The following is an 18,142-nucleotide window of genomic DNA, read 5'->3' as shown; positions in this document are numbered from 1 at the left end:
GAGGGAGGTGAATTAAGTTTTCCAAGTTTTCCTCTTTTAAAAGTTTTTTGAATTACTTATAAATTCAATTCCTTAGATAAATTTATATGTAAAGAATGAAGATGCACACTGCTTAAACACAATCAAATGAATAAATAAAAGAGTAAGGAGAAGGATTTGCAAACTTGATTTTATACTGATTCGGTCAATCCTACCTACATCCAGTCCTCAAGTCTCCCACTTGAGATTTCACTATCCTTGTAATCCTTACAAGACTTGAATCCTCCAACACCTTAGAATTTCCTTTCCTTGTGTTGAGATCCACAAACACCTAGGAGAAAAACACTTTCTCCTTTACAGATTGAATGATAGAATAATTTTAACAAATGTCTCTCTTGAAGAGTAGCTATTACAAGATGAAGATCCTTAAAGAACTCTTAGAGAATTTGCAAGTGATTACGGCTAAGAAGTTTTTGTAATAGTTTTTCACATTTGAGTTCCTAACCTTTTAAAAGAAAAATCACCCATATTTATAGATAAAAATTTCATGGTTGTATCCTTTCATAAAAAGGTGTAACTTTTTGTGTTCTTCTGAAAAGATACACTGGTAAACGATTACAAGGGTTTGGTAATCGATTACAACGGTTATAAATTTCAAAATAATTGAAACATTGTATCTTAATATTCAAATTTTGAAATTCCCTCTCCTGGTAATCGATTACAAGGACTAGTAATCAATTACTAAAACATATTGTTGCATTGTTTCAAAAACTTTTATGTAGAAAACTTCATATCAATAATTTCTTTCACAAATCTCTTTTAAGAAATGATTTAAACTATTCTTTAAAGCTTTTGTTAAGTCTTTTGAAAACATTTTTACTTACTTTTAAAAGATTCAAAACTTGCTTAAATTTAAAGAGATTAATTTGAGGTTTTTGAAAACTTATTCTTAAGGCCAAATATACTTGCAATTCTAAAAAATTCTTTTATATTTTTAGCTAAGTTGACAAGACTTATCTATATAACACTTGAGATCTTGTTCTTGCATCAACTTGTTTTAGCTCAAACTTGATTCTTCTTCAATGCTTATAATCACTTTGGCATCATCAAAACGTTTGTACATAAAGCCTTCCACACACATTAACCACTAATGTGACGTTAATTACTAACTAATACAATACGTTATATCATTATTTGTATGTCACATCATAAATTTACCCTGATGTTTACATTGTTATATCAATGTTTAACATGTCATATTGACGATCAATTTGTTATGTTTAAAATTAATATATTACATCAATAGTTGACTAATGACGTTAAAAGATGTACTAACAAGATAAGAAAAATACAAAATTTTGAATGATAAATTATAAATGTGTAAATTCAAAAGTTGGATAGTAAATTTCGGGGATGATAATTATGATTTAGTTTTTCCATTCCATAACTATTTATCTCAAGTCTTTCCTCATTGCTTTAACGTGTGTATGGTTAGGTCATTTTCACTTCTTAAGTTTCTAATACTTGTTTATTTCCTAATTTTGAAATTTCAAATAAATTTAATTGCAAATGTAGATCCCAAATATATAACCAAATACATTTAATGGAGGATTATATAACACCTATGATGGGAGAAGTCACCAGCAAATCTATTGGTGTCGACGGGGATTTTCAATGAACGACGGTTAGTTTGAACCAAGTTTACCAACATTGGTCAAAATCAAAGGTTCAATACCTCCTAAGATTATATGAATTAAATTTATGTGCAAATTATTGAATTAACTATAGAGAAAAAAAAATCCTTTTACCAATTATTATTAAAATGCTATTATATTTTCACTTTATCTTTGTTTCGATCATTTTTTATATTTTTAAAAAATAAAATAAAGTACAATGAGCAAATTTTATATTTATCAATGTAGCAACAGATCTTAACATTTCCATTACAGGAAATAGGTGAACATGCTCGTCTTTATTTTCATATATTCGTAGTTGAATCTGACAACTTCATACTGAACATACTCATTCTCTACGAGACTTTTGCACCTTATTACCTTTGAAACAACAATAAGTTTATAACATTTTACGATTTATAAAAATATTTTTATACTATAAACTAATTAAAAATCACTCTAGATGACTAATGAAACAGATATTACAAAAATCAACACTCTATAATGACAATCCATAATTAGATGTACATTCTAATTAAATTCTTAAATATATAAACCCACATAAATTGAATTGCCTGGCTAAATCAGCCAAAGAAAAATGAACTAGCCTTCATTCGTCAATTTGAATCACGTTTGCGTTCACCTTAAAAAGTTCCAAGCCCAAAATGGAACCCATTGCTGGTATAGCAAATGATTGTAACAACCATGCAAGTTTTAAGGAGCTCTATCGTAAGGCTCTGTATCATTGTAACAAACATCCCATACTGATTCCATTGAAGCCTTGGCCAAACCAGAGCAAAAAGGACTTGCAGACAATGATTTCATAACTCTTCTTCTGATGCATTCCTTCAAGTTGCATTACATTAGTTCAATATTGAACAACAGAAACAGTTTCTAAACTCTAAAATATATCAGAACAATGACACACAACGAATGGAGAAGCAGTCAATGCAATTTAAGGAAAATAAACTGGCACAGGCTTCAACTACCCTTTACACATTTCATGTCAAACTTGTAAAGATACAACATCTAATCAACGGGAGAAAAAGAGATCCTACTGTTTGTTTATTCTTTCTTTATTGTTCTGATGAATAAGGTAAAATTATTAGCTGAAGACCCTATGGTTATCTAGCAATTTATGTTATGTTTACACAGAACTTTAATTTTAATTGAACTTTTTTAGTTTCCTAATTGGTTTCTAATTTGAGCTACAAAAACATTCTTTGTTATAATTTACAGACCGGTCACCGTGGCCTTTCAAACAAGACCTCTTATATAGCAAATGATTTGCAGTCATGTCCATATAATCTTCACAGAAAAATTAAGCGTAAGAAAAAGTTCCACCAATCATTCACTCAACTTTTGCTCATAAATGAAAATCATCAAGAAAAGGGAAGCCATGCTTCTATTTATCCTAATAAATATGTTAGAATATATGAAAATCATCTCAATATAGTTCATACTTCACAGGATTAGGAATCTAGTATAAGTATAAATAAGGGTTAATGATATATGTTCATAACACATCATTGTATACAATATCATATTATTCAAAGTTTTTCTTCTCTCTTTTCCTTGTTCTCAACCTAAATCCCTATACCATTTTCTATGACCTATGTTGTCACCATTCTACTGCCAAGTTCACTAAAATTCAGAACTGTGCTCCACTTTATTTCATGCTTATTGTTTTTCATTTTGATTAACCCTCTCTTTCCCTTTCGTGCTTCCAACACCTTCCTCATTTCATCTTTGTCATTGGGCTTTTCTAACACTCCACCATTCCTGCAGTTTCCCTTTCTGCGTCTCCTCTTTTTTATTAAATTGTGAGAGGACCAAAACCAAACTCACTAGAAACAGACAACGGAAAGTAAAAGAAATGTAAAGATACAAGGAAGGAACTCAGTGTACAAAATAGGTCTATCAGCCAAACCAAGAACAAGAAACAAAAACTAAGGGAAGCCAAATCCAGGTCTCCACTCAGCAGCCAGGGACTAAGATCAACGCAGCAGCCAGCCAGCCTGATCAGGAACAAAAACAAATGTCACCAACTAGGAGCCAAAACAGTAGCCAATTTCAACAACCATATCCAGAGCCAACTCAAGCCAACAGGTCAGCCAGCAAGCAGCAAGACTGATCTCAACCAGAAAATGCAGACAGCAGCACCCCCACTGAACAGGAACTGCAGTAGGAGCCTACTCCTAGAATAGAAGCAGCTAAATCAAGATTAGATGATGAGTCAGAAAATGATGCAAAAACAGAATGCCTATGCTGATCAGATTTAGGCAAGACTAGAAACTGCTGCATCATTTAACACCAATGCAGAACCAACAGCGCACAGCAACAAGAAAAACCAAAGCCATTGCTGCAAAACAACCGAATCAATTTCTCCACCAAGCTCAAGCCAAAACAAGAAATGGACAAAGCAGCAACTGCATTGTGTAAGCATCAAAAAACTTTAGATGCCTTTGCAGCCCTTGACCTGGTTCTAGGTAATTTAGCAGCTGATTTCAGTTTCTTCTAATTCTTGGATTCAACATGCTGGGAAGGTGATGCCTGCTCAACCTCAGTCAAAACAAAACCGCTGGCTGCAAGGATGTTAAAATCCTGCTGGACTGAAGGAGCAAAAGTGATTAAATCAGCTGAAATAACAGGTTGCTTATACGGATGCTCAGCAGATGTAACTGGAACAGAAACTGCATCATGTCCATGAATCTGAGAGGAAACTATATCATGTTCTGAAATGTCCTCAAGAGGAGCATCCCATCCAGAGAACTTGAAGCAGCAGAGTTTGTATGCTCCACAACCCAAACAGGTTGGCAATCCTTCACTTACAAATGCTGATTTTGATTCAGAAAAGGATCCAGACCATCTTCATCTGATTCCAAGTCAGAATCAGCAAGAGACCAATATTTTGGTTTTGCTGCAAGACCAATATTGGAAACACCCCCAGCAGGTCCCTGGTCAATCGGCTGACCTTCAACTGACTGAACAACAGACTCAACTACTGGAACATTGACTGCAACCTTATCAGCTACACCATGTTCAGTAGCTGAACCAGAGTCCAAATTGCCATCCGAACCTATCACAGCAGGAATTTTCTGGACTGAGACTGAATTCTTATGCAGCCCATCAGGATTTGTGTCAGCACCAGAAGCCTGATTACCACCAGCGTCATCATTAATGTCTGAAACAGCAACTACCATAGCAATTGATCCAGCACCAACCTTAGGATTAAAATCTACCCTGGAATTCTTGCCATCTTCAGCAGCACTAACAGGTTTAGGAACCAACATGTTGCTGCATATCACGACCAGATTGAGGACCATCACCACCAGCCTTGGGTTCTTGACCATGGAAGGACTTAAGACCTCTAGCATCTTCAACAGGACGAGTTTTCCTGAAAACTGAATCATTGTGACCAATACAGCGACAATTAGAGCAAAAGTCAGGACTATTTTCAAAAAACAGCGGGACAAAGAAGGCAAAGCCCTCTCTTTCCACCAGAAGTTGATTATTATGTCTTCTTCGAAGTTTACTTCAACAAGAACTCTAGCAAAATGCTGGTAAGAATGGTTCTTTGTTGCTTGATCAATTGCTATAGGAACACCTACCCCTGAAGCAATAGAAAACAGTTTTTGAAAGCCAATACACCTGCGGAAGGTCTAAGATTCTCAGCCAAACTTGAGCATATGTAATGCTTTGAGTTCTTGGAATAAAATCTGACTTCCACAAAGAAAGTCTGAGAAATCCAGGACTTAGATTCAGTGTTGTTAAATGGCGGTTATGGCATAGCGGTATGGCGGCAAAGGCCGTGTTCCTTTATGGCCGTTTGGCCTCTATATGGCGCGGGTCCACCATTTTGCATATGACGACCATTATGGCGGTAACGGCATGGTGGTTTATGGTGGCAATGGCGCCCGTTTTGGGCTTTTTTTTTCCATTTTTCCGGGTTTGGGCGTCCCATTTTTTTCCATTTTCCTGAATAGGTTCGTGGCAAAACCCTAACCCTAAAGTTTTAAAACATTGTCTCCTCCATGCATCAACGGCACACCTTCGACAAGTTCTACTACCGCCACCTCCGACGCGACCACCATCGCGCATGCGATTCTGCTCCGCTTCTTCTCCCTCTGCGAACGATTCTCTCCTTCTCCCTGTGCAAACGATTCTCTCCTTCTCCCTCTACATGCGATTCTACTCCACTCCTTCTCCCTTTGCGCACGATTTTGCACCTTCTCCCTCCGTCACAAAAGGAAAGGGGCAAGTAGGAACATCTACTAATCCTTTTAAAAGAGCCAAAGGAGTAGCTTCAAAGAACAAGGGGAAAAAGGTTGAAGAAGTTGAGGCATCAGAAGATTCTAGCAATGAGGAGGAGGAATTAGTGCCAAATGCTAATTTCATACATTCAGATGGAGAAGAAGCTAAAGGATTTTTAAATGAGCAACATCATCGTGTGGAAATTAATTATGCAAACATTGATGAGGATGAGGAGGATTAAACAAAATAGTTTTAAGAATTGTCAGTGTTTTGCTTATTTTTAACATTGTTTCTTTGTTTTGATAGCTATTTAATCCTTTTATTGGTTAGGAATTTATGTCTTTTTATGATGACTATCACTAGATTAACTTTAGATTGTTATATTGTTGGTTTTAATATATGTGTTTGTTATTTTTCTATTTTTGCATCATATTTTATAAACCCTAAACCAATCACACATAAGAAACTATATATATATATATATATATATATATATATATATATATATATATATATATGTATGTATATATGTATGTATGTATATTTTGTCCACCATAGACTACCATGACATCCACCATGGCAATATGGCACTTAAAAGTCCTTGTCGCAATCCGCCGTATAACCTTACTGAGAACCTTGCTTAGATTCCAAGAACCTGCTGGTAAAACTATCCACATATCATTCATTCTACTGAAAGCAAACTCAGAAGCCTCTTCCTAGTGAGATAAGTTTCCATTCAGCAAGATTAGGCCAAAGCTGATTAAGTTTGATGCGTAGCTTCACAATCTTGAAGGGACTTTGTCCTTTTGAAAGGATGACTTCTACCTTGTAAATGAGCCTTACATTGAGCAACACCTTCCTTGTATGCTTCTTCAGGGATCTTGATGAACAAAGCATTGCCCTTCCAACATGGTTTTGGAAGGGTTGTCAAGAGAGAATCTTCGGGACACGAAGCTACCACATGGCCAAAAGATGCTTAGGTGGAGGATGTGAACAGCTATGGAGGGAGAACTAGCATGGCCAAGGACAAGAGAATTTGTCCTCCATGCCTAGCATGGGAATCCAAGTGAAAACAAGAAGAAGAAGAAGAAGAAGAATCTTCTTAGATCATTCCTGCAGTTGCCTAGACACCCAAATGTGCCAATTCTAAGTTCTCTTTTGAAATGTTTTCATCTGCACCCACCCACTTCTCCAGTTCTCTTTTTGAGGTTTCCAGTTGATGACCACATCATCAAACTTGTCTCATCAAGAGCAGTCGAGGTTTCAAGTCAAACAAACCAACATGTTCTCAAAGGGACACATTCCCTTTTCTATCTCTTCCACACCACTGTTGGTGTAGAAGTCTAAGCATCAACTCCACCAGATGACCACACCATCTTCTTCAATGGCCTCTGGTTGTTCAATTCACCAAGTTATGTCACCACCAGAGCTTCCATGAGCTACCATGGTCTGTCATGCTGTCATTTAATATTTTGGTGGTCCACAAGGTGAAGGAACATCTAGCCATCATTTTGGTAGTTGTCAGCATTGTTTGACATTACTCACTATTCTGGCAATAGGACAATAATATCGACCTTTCTTCCGGCAATGTTCATTTTTGGCTGCTGTCTGTCACTTTTCATGCCACTCTTCATGGCTGTCATGCATACCAGCCTCCACTTTTATCTTAATCCCTATAACTTAAACAATTCTTCTAAAAGCTTAAGCTATTAAATGAGCCTCCACTTTTACCTTAATCCCTATAATTTCAACAATTCTTCTAAAAGCTTAAGCTATTAAATAAGGACTCGTGTTATATATTTAACACTACCCCTCTTTGGTCTTGAAGCATGGATCATGCATAGGCCAATACCTGGTGCTTAAATTCAGCAATTATTTAGAATAGGAATGAGATGACAAGGATCAAATTCTTGATTACATGGTCATTAAGGCTGTGAAACCATGTCAAGAACCAAATTGTCCAGAGGCTTTAGTTATTAAGTAAAAACTCATTAAAAGCCTTATGTTTAAGAAGGAGAAAGGGGTTTTGAGATTCAGACATTCAGTGAAAATAAAGATACAACTTGATGAATGACCATTTATGATTATAGAAATTTCGGCTTCAGCAACAGTGATGACCTCAGGAAAAAATCAGAAAATTTCAAGTCGTTAAATCGTAATTAGCAGGGCAAAATACAAGTATTTACATAAGTTTCCTTCTCTTGTTAATTTTCACCAATGTCAAATGAACTTCATCTGATAAGAAGGGGAGAATATGAATATATAAACATTATATTTGGTGCAAGAACCACCATGGCCAGATGGCCCTTTTTTATGGAAGATGAAACACAACAACATTGCAATAGCAAATTCGTTAGAAATCTGGTATACGAGGCAATAGTGTGATAGCGCCATGATTGTTGCTATTCAATAACACCAAACTATAATGCTTAATAGAATCAATACTAATGACATGTTTCCAGTTTGAAGGCCCCATAAGACTATTTCACTTTATATGTGTGTTATGTGTGGTGCAAGCCTAAATTCAACATTGTTCTTCTAATGTTTCATTGTCAAATTCATTATTTTATTTGACATTTCGGCGCAAGTAAAGAAGCCAAGCCTTTGTGACAATTTACAATCTATGCTATACTTAGAAGCACTCAGTTGGAGCTAACTCAGCTGTCTTGAAGAAGACTTCATTGGATCAGCAGTTCATTTGGTATAAAACAAGGCGTTTGGCACATGTCCCGTGGTCTGATTAAGGGGATCCTATTATAGCTGTGCTTCACTGATGTTTTTTCATTGTTCTTTGCATTTTCTTTCTTTGTTAAAGTGGACCCTTATCCTTTAATCCATTTTGTAATAATCTTCTCATCAACTTTATGAATTTTATTCTTTTGTCAAAGATGAAAGAAAAAGAAAAGGCTGCTACAATTTATCCCTGGAATATTCAACTCATGATTTGTATAAATGGAGAAAGGAAAGAATCAACATACTTGTTCATGCCCTCGAATTTTCAGAGACGCTAGTTTAAAAAGTTCCCTTTTGAAATGGCAATCACCACTTAGGTGACCAGCTCTTATCTGTTTCACATAACCATTGAGAAAATTAATCAGATGAACTCCATCAAATTGAATATGGATAAGGGGCAAAATATCAGATAGGAACCTCGCTACAAGCATGGTGAGCACATTTCGTCCAATCCAAATTGGCAGCACGACAGTCATCAAATGCATGAATTAGCTCATGCTTTAACACCTGATCAACATCATCTTGAGATTCCATCTGGTTGCAGCACACAACTATCTAATACAAAGCCACACCAATAAAGTAGAAAGATCATATCATATTAGTATATTGCAAAGCTTTTACTTCGACCATAAAACATAATATCATAGAATTCAATTTGAATGTATAAGTTTTTATACTATCATCTCTCAAAGTCTTCTCTATACACATTATAAAGTATCAAGTCTCTTATAATATGTTTAAAGCTATGTATGACTCATCAACATTAATAAATTCTACCAATCCCCAAGCATTGCACGGATATAAAATATAGCAATAATTACTTAAAAGGCTTAAATATATTTTTGGTCTCTCAAATTTAAGGTAAATTTGTTTTTAGTCCCTCAAATTTAAAACTGATTTTTTTGGTCCTTGTAATTTCAAAAGATCTTATTTCAGTCCCTTTACTCAAATTTTGTTAGAAAATTTGTCAATTACTGTTGTATAAAATGTCCCTATTAATGAAAACATCACATTAAACCAAATGATGATACACAACTATCTCAATCTGTCACTTTTAGATATATTATTGGTGAGCTAGAGACTAAAATAAAATTTTTGAAAATTACAGAGACTCAAAATGGCAATTTTAAATTTGAGGGACCAAAAACAAATTTATCCTAAATTTAAGAGACTAAAATCATATTTAAGCCTACTTTAAAAGTCATATCTTGCATGATTTCTAATTGGTTAATGGTACAGAAATCTTTACACCAATTAACTCTAAGGGAGTGTTTGGTACACGGAAAATTTTATCATGCCAAAGAATCCTGATACCTAGGAATCATGAAAATTTGTTTGATTGGTCATAAATGTTTATGGGAATGTTTATAAATATTACTTATGAAGCAAAGATTTTTATTATATTAAATAAGCAAATAAAAGTAACATAACATTTTTATTGCATTAAAACTTCATTTTTAGTTTGGAAAAGTTAATTTCCCACTTTCCCAATGAGAATAACTTCATGAGAAACCTATGAAAAAACGATTCTCAAGTCAAGAAACAAAGTTTCGTGTGAATATTTTCTTTTTCAATAGCAAATTAAAGGTGAAAAACTAACATTCTTGATGACATATTCCCGAAAAAATAAAAACATTTTATGTACCAAACTTCCACTGATATTAAATTATTCAATTTCAACCACTATATTTGATAGTTTAGCTGCATATAATGTGAGTTAACATATTATCTTTCATAGCCACCGAACCCATGTTAATTGCACGTATAAATAAGTAGAAGGGTAATGAAAGGGAAAGAAACAAGTACCCCTTGTCCCTTGGTGTAACCACCAGCTATTCCCGTGCCATCGCATTTAACAGCCCTGATGAAATTATCTCCTACAGCACACCCAGCTTTCTCCAAGTGCTCCCTCAAGAACTTCACCTGTGGAGCTGAGACATGTAATTATCAAATCAAACGCAATCAAGGAATAAGAAATTAGAGTTTAAGAATAAGAAATTGGGATAATAGTGATAAGAAACACATACAAAGGAGACTCTTACGAATCATGCGTTGGCATTGCTCCACCGTTGCGCCGCGGTTGGGGGGAGAGTCGGAGGAAGTGAGATTGTCTTCATCCATTCTCAGGTTTGCATTTGATTTGAGATTCAGTTCAGTTGGCGGCTCCGGGTGGGAAAGGAACCGTTTCTTACTCTTAAAAGTTAAAACCCACTGGGAACAGGGAGAACTGAGAGGCTTTGGCTTTGCAATCTTTAACCAAGTTTTAAAAAAAATGGTTTGTTTTTTCTTGACTTGAATCATTTTATCTATAACATATGATTTTTTCGCTTTAATGTTTTAATTTTAGATTTTATAAGAAAATATTTCAATTACATGTATTTCGCAACTTAAATATTTATTGTATGTAATTAAAATTTATAATAAATTATATATAAAAATAAATATTATATTTTAAATTTATATATATGTATATATTTTTAAATATATAAATTATATTTTAAATTTAAATGAATAATTTATAATACGACATAAAATTATTTTTAATTATTAATAATTTATTTTTAAAATATTAAAATTTAATTTATAAATAAATATGATAAATAAAAATTAAATTAAATAAGAAATTATAAAAATTTCCAAAAATTCTTCATACCTAAAAATAATTTTGTGCAAGATAGTCTTTCCCATGTAATATTCAAAGATTAATTACTGTTCAAGTTATAAAATTATTTTTTTTATATAAGTTTCCTTGCATTGAACAGTTCATTTATTTTCTATTTCAGTTAATCAAGTAATTATTTTAAAACTGAAATAAAATAAAATATTTTAACTAATATAAAAAATTTTAGAAAATAAAGAAAATATTTTTTTTACACCAGACAAAAACTATCTTATAGTATAAGAATAACAAATTTTCTAAATATTTTTTCTTTAACACTATAAATTGTTGTACCGTAAATGCAAAAAGAAGAAAAAAAAACCTAAAAAAAGGAACAATTTGAAACTTGTAAATATAAAATACTTTCAAGTTGTGCAAAAATTCTATTAATATTTCTTTAAGTCTAAATGTCTTGTAAAACATCATCTAGTAGACGATCAAAAAAAGTCTAAGTTTAACAATCATTGCTTGACAAGTTAAGTTTCTCTCTAGTGCACCTAAACATATATATCATCTCTTTGAGAGTTATTTGTAAACACTCAACTTTTGTTTGTTTTAAACTTAAAGAGACTAATTAAAAAATACTACGTGTTATTTTGTCTTGGTCAGGATTGACATAGAGAATACTTGTTGTAAAAAGTTTCCATGTTAATGGAACCCTCTACTTTTTAAGGTAAATTGACCTAACTCGGGTTGAGTGAACTAATACAAAAATATCAAATGTTTTATGCTTTCCTTTTTTCCCTCATGCTCTTTGGATGAACTACTTTTACAAACTTACATCTATCTATTTGCAAAAAGATTTATAAAATGCATTCACACACTTTCAATTGCCTTTCTGTGTGTTTATTTTAACCTTCAAGTGGTATTAGAGCTCAGCCTCTTAAGGTTGAGCATTTAATAATGTAAGAGAAAAACAATCTAGATGGAAAATAAGGGATAGTCAACAATCCACCCCTTTTTAGAGGAGTCAAATATGACTACCAGAAGTAGAGGATGATTGCCTTCTTTGATGCATGCCATATCGAAAAGTGGAATGTTGTTGAAAACGAGGATCGCATTCCTATGAACGAACAAAATGAGAAAATCCCCCAAGCTAGATGGAAAAACAAGTAGAGACAACACTTTATTTTGAACTCTAAAACTCATAAGTCCATCATGTTTGCGCTCTTCGAAGATGAGTACACTAAGGTACACAACTTCAAAAGTGCCAAATAAATGTGGGACACTTTAGCTCTCACTTAAGAAGGGTCCACCAAGGTAAAAACACAAAAAGCTCACTTATATACGTTTCTACCTTGGTAAGATATTGTCCACTTTAGACTTAAGCCTTCATGGTTAATTTTTCTTTTAGTCATCTTCCAAACAAAAGACCTATTATCAATGGAGACATTTATGTGTATAAAAACTCATGTTCACTCTTTTGTTTTAACGATGTGAGGCTTTGATTTTCTTCCAAAAATCCTCCCCTTAAACAAAGTACCATAATTTTTAACCTTTCTTTGTAAGGGAAGCTAGTCCATAAGTATATCAACTGGTGGTCCTTAGAGCTTAATCATGCTCTATGTACTTGCAACGCCATTCTACTATGCTCACAGTAGTGTAACACAAGTCCTTACTATTCATGTTACCAAGAATACACTCCATATATGGATTCACTATTGGAAAGACTTTTGATACAAGAGATTATATGCACAAATCCATCATTGATGCCATCATACTTGTTTGAGGTAGTCACTTGGCTAAAATCGTCGGCTCCAATACTAATTGTTATGCACTAAGGGTTCACACATACACACACACACATCTCTATATTGGTAAGATATTGTGCACTTTGGGCCTAAGCCTTCATGAATTTATTTTTGATCATCGCCTAAAAGACCTCTTACCAATGGAGACATATGTGTGTTTATAGACCCATGTCTATTTTTTTGTGTTAAACGATGTGAGATTTTGATTATATCTCAACAACAACTATTATTATTATTATTATTATTATTATTATTATTATTATTATTATTATTATTATTATTATTATAGGATGTATACTATTCTCAATGGTCATATTAAGCTATTTTTGTGTGCATTTTAAATGTTCGTATAAATTCCCAAAGAATATAACATCTGATTATATGATAATTAATTATGTATATTTTATGTGTTATAGGTACATTTTTGTGTATGTTTCTTAATTGCTTGGCAAAATGATCCAAACCTAATACTAAGTTAGTTTAGTTAAGTTAGTGTATTAGTAATTGATTGTCCATCAATAAATAAATTAGTCAAGTAAATAAATTAGTCAAGTTAATTAAATTAGTTATAAGTTAGTGTATAGTTTTACATTGCTATCATTTCACATTTCACGTGGAGGCAAAAATAAATTTCACTTCATTGTAGAAGGGTAATGGCTATGGCTTAGGCCAAGGGCAATGACTAAATCCTAAATCTTAAACTGGTAAAAATCCTAGTTGAATAGCTTAGGCCAAGGGTCCTACTACTAGGACTATGGTTAGGAGGATACAAGAGGATTGAGCCTAAAATGAGGTTAGTGGATCTAAGCTCACCTTGAGCTATAAGTTATTAGACATTTATCTCAATACTTCCTATGTACATAAGACTTTTATTTTTGACATTTTATTATTAGTCAAGTAGTATAAGATTTTTTTTTCCTTGTATTTTCTTGGAGGTGTGATTAATGGATTGAAGGTGTAACTAGTAAATGATCTATGTAATTAATCGGATTGATTAGTGGGCCTAAGAAGGTGGCACTATCCACATGGGTTAGACATCCATCTTAGAGTAGTATACACTCATCTTAGGCTAGCTAATCCCAACTAGTCACATGTGTCATCCATTAGTCACACCATATCCTTGCTTGCCACATAACAACTTCTTATAGACTAGTTTGGATCTAAAACACATTGTGGCACATGGGTGCACGTGGCTTCTAGAGCCTAAGAGTTGGCGCCACATTTGAATTCAAATTCAAATGTGAGTGGCATGCCACTGCCACCCTAGTTAGGAGACTTTGGTTTCATCTTAACCTTGGTTTACCTAATTTGTTCCCTGAACTACACCTCACTTTCTCACCTCTTGGATATAGGCGTTACTTTTAAGTATTCTTGAGTTTGAGATCACAAATTTTCTCATTAATAGTCTTGTTCTCTTTAAGAATTGTTACTTCTACTTTAAGATTTTCATCAAGAAATTTCTACTTGTAACAATATTACTTCTTGTTTATCTTTCACTTGAAGGTAACACACCCAAACCACTCTCTTCTCTTCCATTTTTTTGTTGATTGCTTTGCATCTTGAAGCCATAGATGAAGATTGGAAGAATTAAGAATCAAGATATGGAATTCACCAATCAATTTTCCATCAAGATTCTAGCAAACCCAATTAACATAACACACAAAAATTTAAAATATTATTTACTTATTTCAAATTTATTTATCATATAAAAATAAATATTTAACTTATATAAATAAAAACTAAAATACTAGTTAAAACTAAAAGCTAATGCATTTATAAATAACAAAAATTCATATAAGATTTACATAAGACGATAACATTTTTGTCGATGATAAATAATAACTTAAGAAATATTAAATGAAAAATATGATACATTTAAGATTTATTAAAATTATATTATTTTCTTATTTTTATATAGTGTATTTATATTTTAAAATATTTACATATATTGTTTCGCCCACCCCTTTAAAATTATGACAATGGAGGTCAAACATTAGTTTAATATTTGGTATTAGAAAAAACTATTATTAGGCAACAAGTTAATAATGTTGCTCATTTAATTAGTGGAACACAATTTTATGTTGTCGCATGTATCTTTTTTATTTCATAATTAATTAATTTTCAGAGTGAAAAAGAAAATTGTGTGATAAAGTGTTGAACAACTTTTGACGTGTCATGTCATGAGGCCTGGTTTCATATTTGGTGGTCTTTAATTACATTGTAGTCAGCTAACCCTGCAAGGAATTACATTGTAGTCTGTCTCTCTAATTTGATTCACATAAGAAAATAGTTATTTTTATTTTAATTTTTAGGCTCTAGTATAATTATCAAGACCGACCAAAATTCAAGCTTTAAGTCTCCAAAATAATTTTTTATTTATAAAATTTAATAAATTAATTATATTAATATTATTTTTAATTTTTTTATTGTCTAAGTCTAGCATTATAAGAACTAGAGTTTGATTATAATATTATAATTTTTTTTATTGAAAGTTCTTTTTTTATGAATAACAGTTAATTTTCTTGTCACTCTTTCATTTTTAAAAAGGATTAGTTTCAAAATTCATTATAGGCCTTAAAATATGTTGAGCCGATAATTATAACAAATAATGATACATATATAATAAAATATATATAATTTTTAACTATATTATTTTTGTGTTTATTTTTTATCATTAATAAACTTAATAAATAACATGATAGAAAAAAAAACAAAAAGTAAGTGATATCGTAAAAATTGTTATATAATTTCATTTTATTGCACGTATATGGTTACTCAATATTCTAACATCCTATACTCGATTTATGTAACATAAATAATCAAATGATACACAACACAATGATAGGGAAAAAAAAAAGCATTCATCAATATCTTCATCCTCAAATTTACATGATTTCTATTTCAATTATCTATTATATTTATATTAAATTTTACCATTTTTATAATATTTTTAAATTATCTTTATTAAAAATATCAAAAGAAATATTGAAACTTAAAAGTCTAACATTAGAAAATATACTTTAGAAAAAATATTATTAAAAGAAAAAAATAGTTAAAATATGTCTATATTTAAGAAAGTGTATTTGTTTCTTATAATAATAATAAATAAAAAAATAAAAAACTGAGTTTTCATATTCTATTTTACTTTTTCTCAAAATTGTCACTTTCATATACAGAAGACTATGTTTCTATTTTTCTTTCCATCTCTGCCAAAATAGTGTGGATATGTTACACCATTTCCCATGACAGAGCCCTTTCCGCGGTTGATTCGCGGCCGAACGAAGGCACAACCATGGGCTGAATTCAAAGGGTCTAACAACGTTACAACCACACGTTCTCCACTCCATAACCTATAAATACCCTACCCTCCCAACCACATCTCCCACAACACAGCATTTCACAAACACAACACACAATGGCCCGCCAACACTTCCTCGTCCTCGTCGTCCTCGTAGCCATCCTAGGCGTGGCCATAGCCAGGGAATCCCCATCACCATCACCATCACCATCATCATCACCATCATCAAAGGCCCCATCACCATCACCAAAAGCCCCATCATCATCACCAAAGGCACCAACATCATCTCCAAAGGCACCAACATTGTCTCCAAAGGCATCACCTGCTCCCACTCCGGAGTCGGAGTCGGAGTCATCGTCTCCTCCTTCACCCGCCCCCGTTGCGGAGGAAGAGCCTTCTTCCCCACCGGCTCCGGCGAGCGAGGCCATCGAGTTCGGTGCACCCGCGCCCGCTCCCGGCGACCAGATGGCTGCTGAGAATCCCACATCGGCCGAGGATGAGAGTGCTGCCAGCGCCGCTTCTGCCCTCAGAGTTTCTGCTGCTGTTGTCGCTGTCGCTGCCTTCTTCGCATTCTAAGATGCTTCTTACGTGCTTCTCTTAGATTCATTCCTCTTGTGTTGTTGCACCCAGCACCTTAGTGCTATTAGTTGTGTTTGTGAAATCAACCTCCATTATTATTATTAATATTAATATTCAATCAATTAATTATTCTTTTAAAAGAAATTATTGGTTAAAAAAATTATCTGATATAATATTTATTATTAAATAATATTTTTATTTACATTATAAATATATAATACATGTTTATATTTTATTAAAAATATAAATATAAATTATAATGACATATATGATCTTATTTAAAATTAATACTAAAATATTGTGTATTTATATGTAAAATAATTTTATACATAGTAGATTGTAGGTCCCTTTGTGTATCATTTTATTATTGATTTTACTTTCTAAAAAAAATCAAAATAAATAATTATTTCTTCAAAATAAATAAATTAAACACGGTATGAATATGATTCAAGGAAAATGCTAGCAAAATATATTTTTAAGAATATTCATTTAATTAAAGGTCGTAGAAGAAGAGGTGAACAAAAAATTATAGTTTTAAGAAATAAACTTTATTTTAAAAAAATAAATTAAAAAGGGTATTTAAAAAAGGAGAAAAAAAAAGACATATTTATTAAAAAGAGAGATGCTTATATCATTTGTCTTAAATAATTCTCTCACATTTTATAGGTATAATTATTAGGCCATTTATATTTTTATATTTATATTTAATTTTATTTTATAGATATTCCTTACAATTAAGTATAAGAAATTATCTTTTAAGAAACAAATAAATTTGGGTAAAAGTCACTTTCAGTCCTTCTAAAAAAAAATTTTATTTTATAAATTTTTTTGAATTAATTTAGTCTCTCTAAAAATAAAATTTGTTGAGATCGATCCTTATTTATATTTTTTTTACGAACCAGTCTTACACACATATCTTATTAGATAAGGATTAATTTTAACAAATTTTACTTTTACGAAAACTAACTTAATACAAAAGAATTTGAAAAATAGAAATAAATCTCAAAAAATTTAGAAGGCTAAAAGACAAAAATAACTTTTATTCTATTTAATTTTATTCATAAATAACTTTTTCTTAATTACATAAGAACTTGTATACTATCTTACTTTAACAGATATAACAATACTTAAATTTAAAACAACTCATCTTACCAGCTAAAATAACTTTAATGTAAAAAATCAATAAAGAACTATTTTTTTTTATTATTTAAAACTC

General features: G+C 32.2%; 1 protein-coding gene across 8 annotated transcripts; it reads right to left on the bottom strand.

The window, feature by feature from the left end:
• Nucleotides 1-1,922: 1,922 nt before the first annotated feature.
• Nucleotides 1,923-10,921, bottom strand: LOC109809790 (mitochondrial inner membrane protease ATP23). 8 transcript variants are annotated; one of them, XM_020373189.3, is made up of 5 exons: nt 10,667-10,901; nt 10,446-10,570; nt 9,057-9,194; nt 8,885-8,971; nt 1,923-2,498 (listed from the first exon to the last, which is right to left on the bottom strand). In XM_020373189.3, exons 1-5 carry the CDS (start codon nt 10,758-10,760, stop codon nt 2,367-2,369), a joined length of 576 nt encoding a protein of 191 aa, XP_020228778.1. In that variant the 5' UTR covers nt 10,761-10,901; the 3' UTR covers nt 1,923-2,366. The 8 variants fall into 8 exon arrangements, with proteins under 8 accessions (XP_020228778.1, XP_082928478.1, XP_082928479.1 ...); XM_083072352.1 differs by lacking the exon at nt 1,923-2,498 and adding an exon at nt 2,505-5,056 and having other exon boundaries at nt 9,057-9,190; nt 10,446-10,562; nt 10,667-10,921; XM_083072353.1 differs by lacking the exon at nt 1,923-2,498 and adding an exon at nt 2,505-5,056 and having other exon boundaries at nt 9,057-9,190; nt 10,446-10,562; nt 10,682-10,921.
• Nucleotides 10,922-18,142: the final 7,221 nt, after the last annotated feature.

The sequence above is a fragment of the Cajanus cajan genome, chromosome 4 (assembly GCF_000230855.2).
Source record: "Cajanus cajan strain Asha chromosome 4, NIPB_CcT2T_4, whole genome shotgun sequence".
Classification (NCBI taxonomy): Eukaryota; Viridiplantae; Streptophyta; class Magnoliopsida; order Fabales; family Fabaceae; genus Cajanus; species Cajanus cajan.
The sequence above is the reverse complement of the archived record's forward strand: the minus strand, read 5'-3'. Positions and strand labels throughout refer to the sequence as shown.

Coding starts and splice junctions, on each gene's coding strand:
- LOC109809790 (XM_083072347.1), bottom strand. CDS start 10,760: ATGGATGAAGACAATCTCACTTCCTCCGACTCTCCCCCCAACCGCGGC. Junction 10,571..10,666: donor GATTCGTAAGAGTCTCCTTT/GTATGTGTTTCT, acceptor TACATGTCTCAG/CTCCACAGGTGAAGTTCTTG. Junction 5,057..8,884: donor AAATTCGAGGGCATGAACAA/GTATGTTGATTC, acceptor ACAATGATTCAG/TTTTCAGGAAAACTCGTCCT.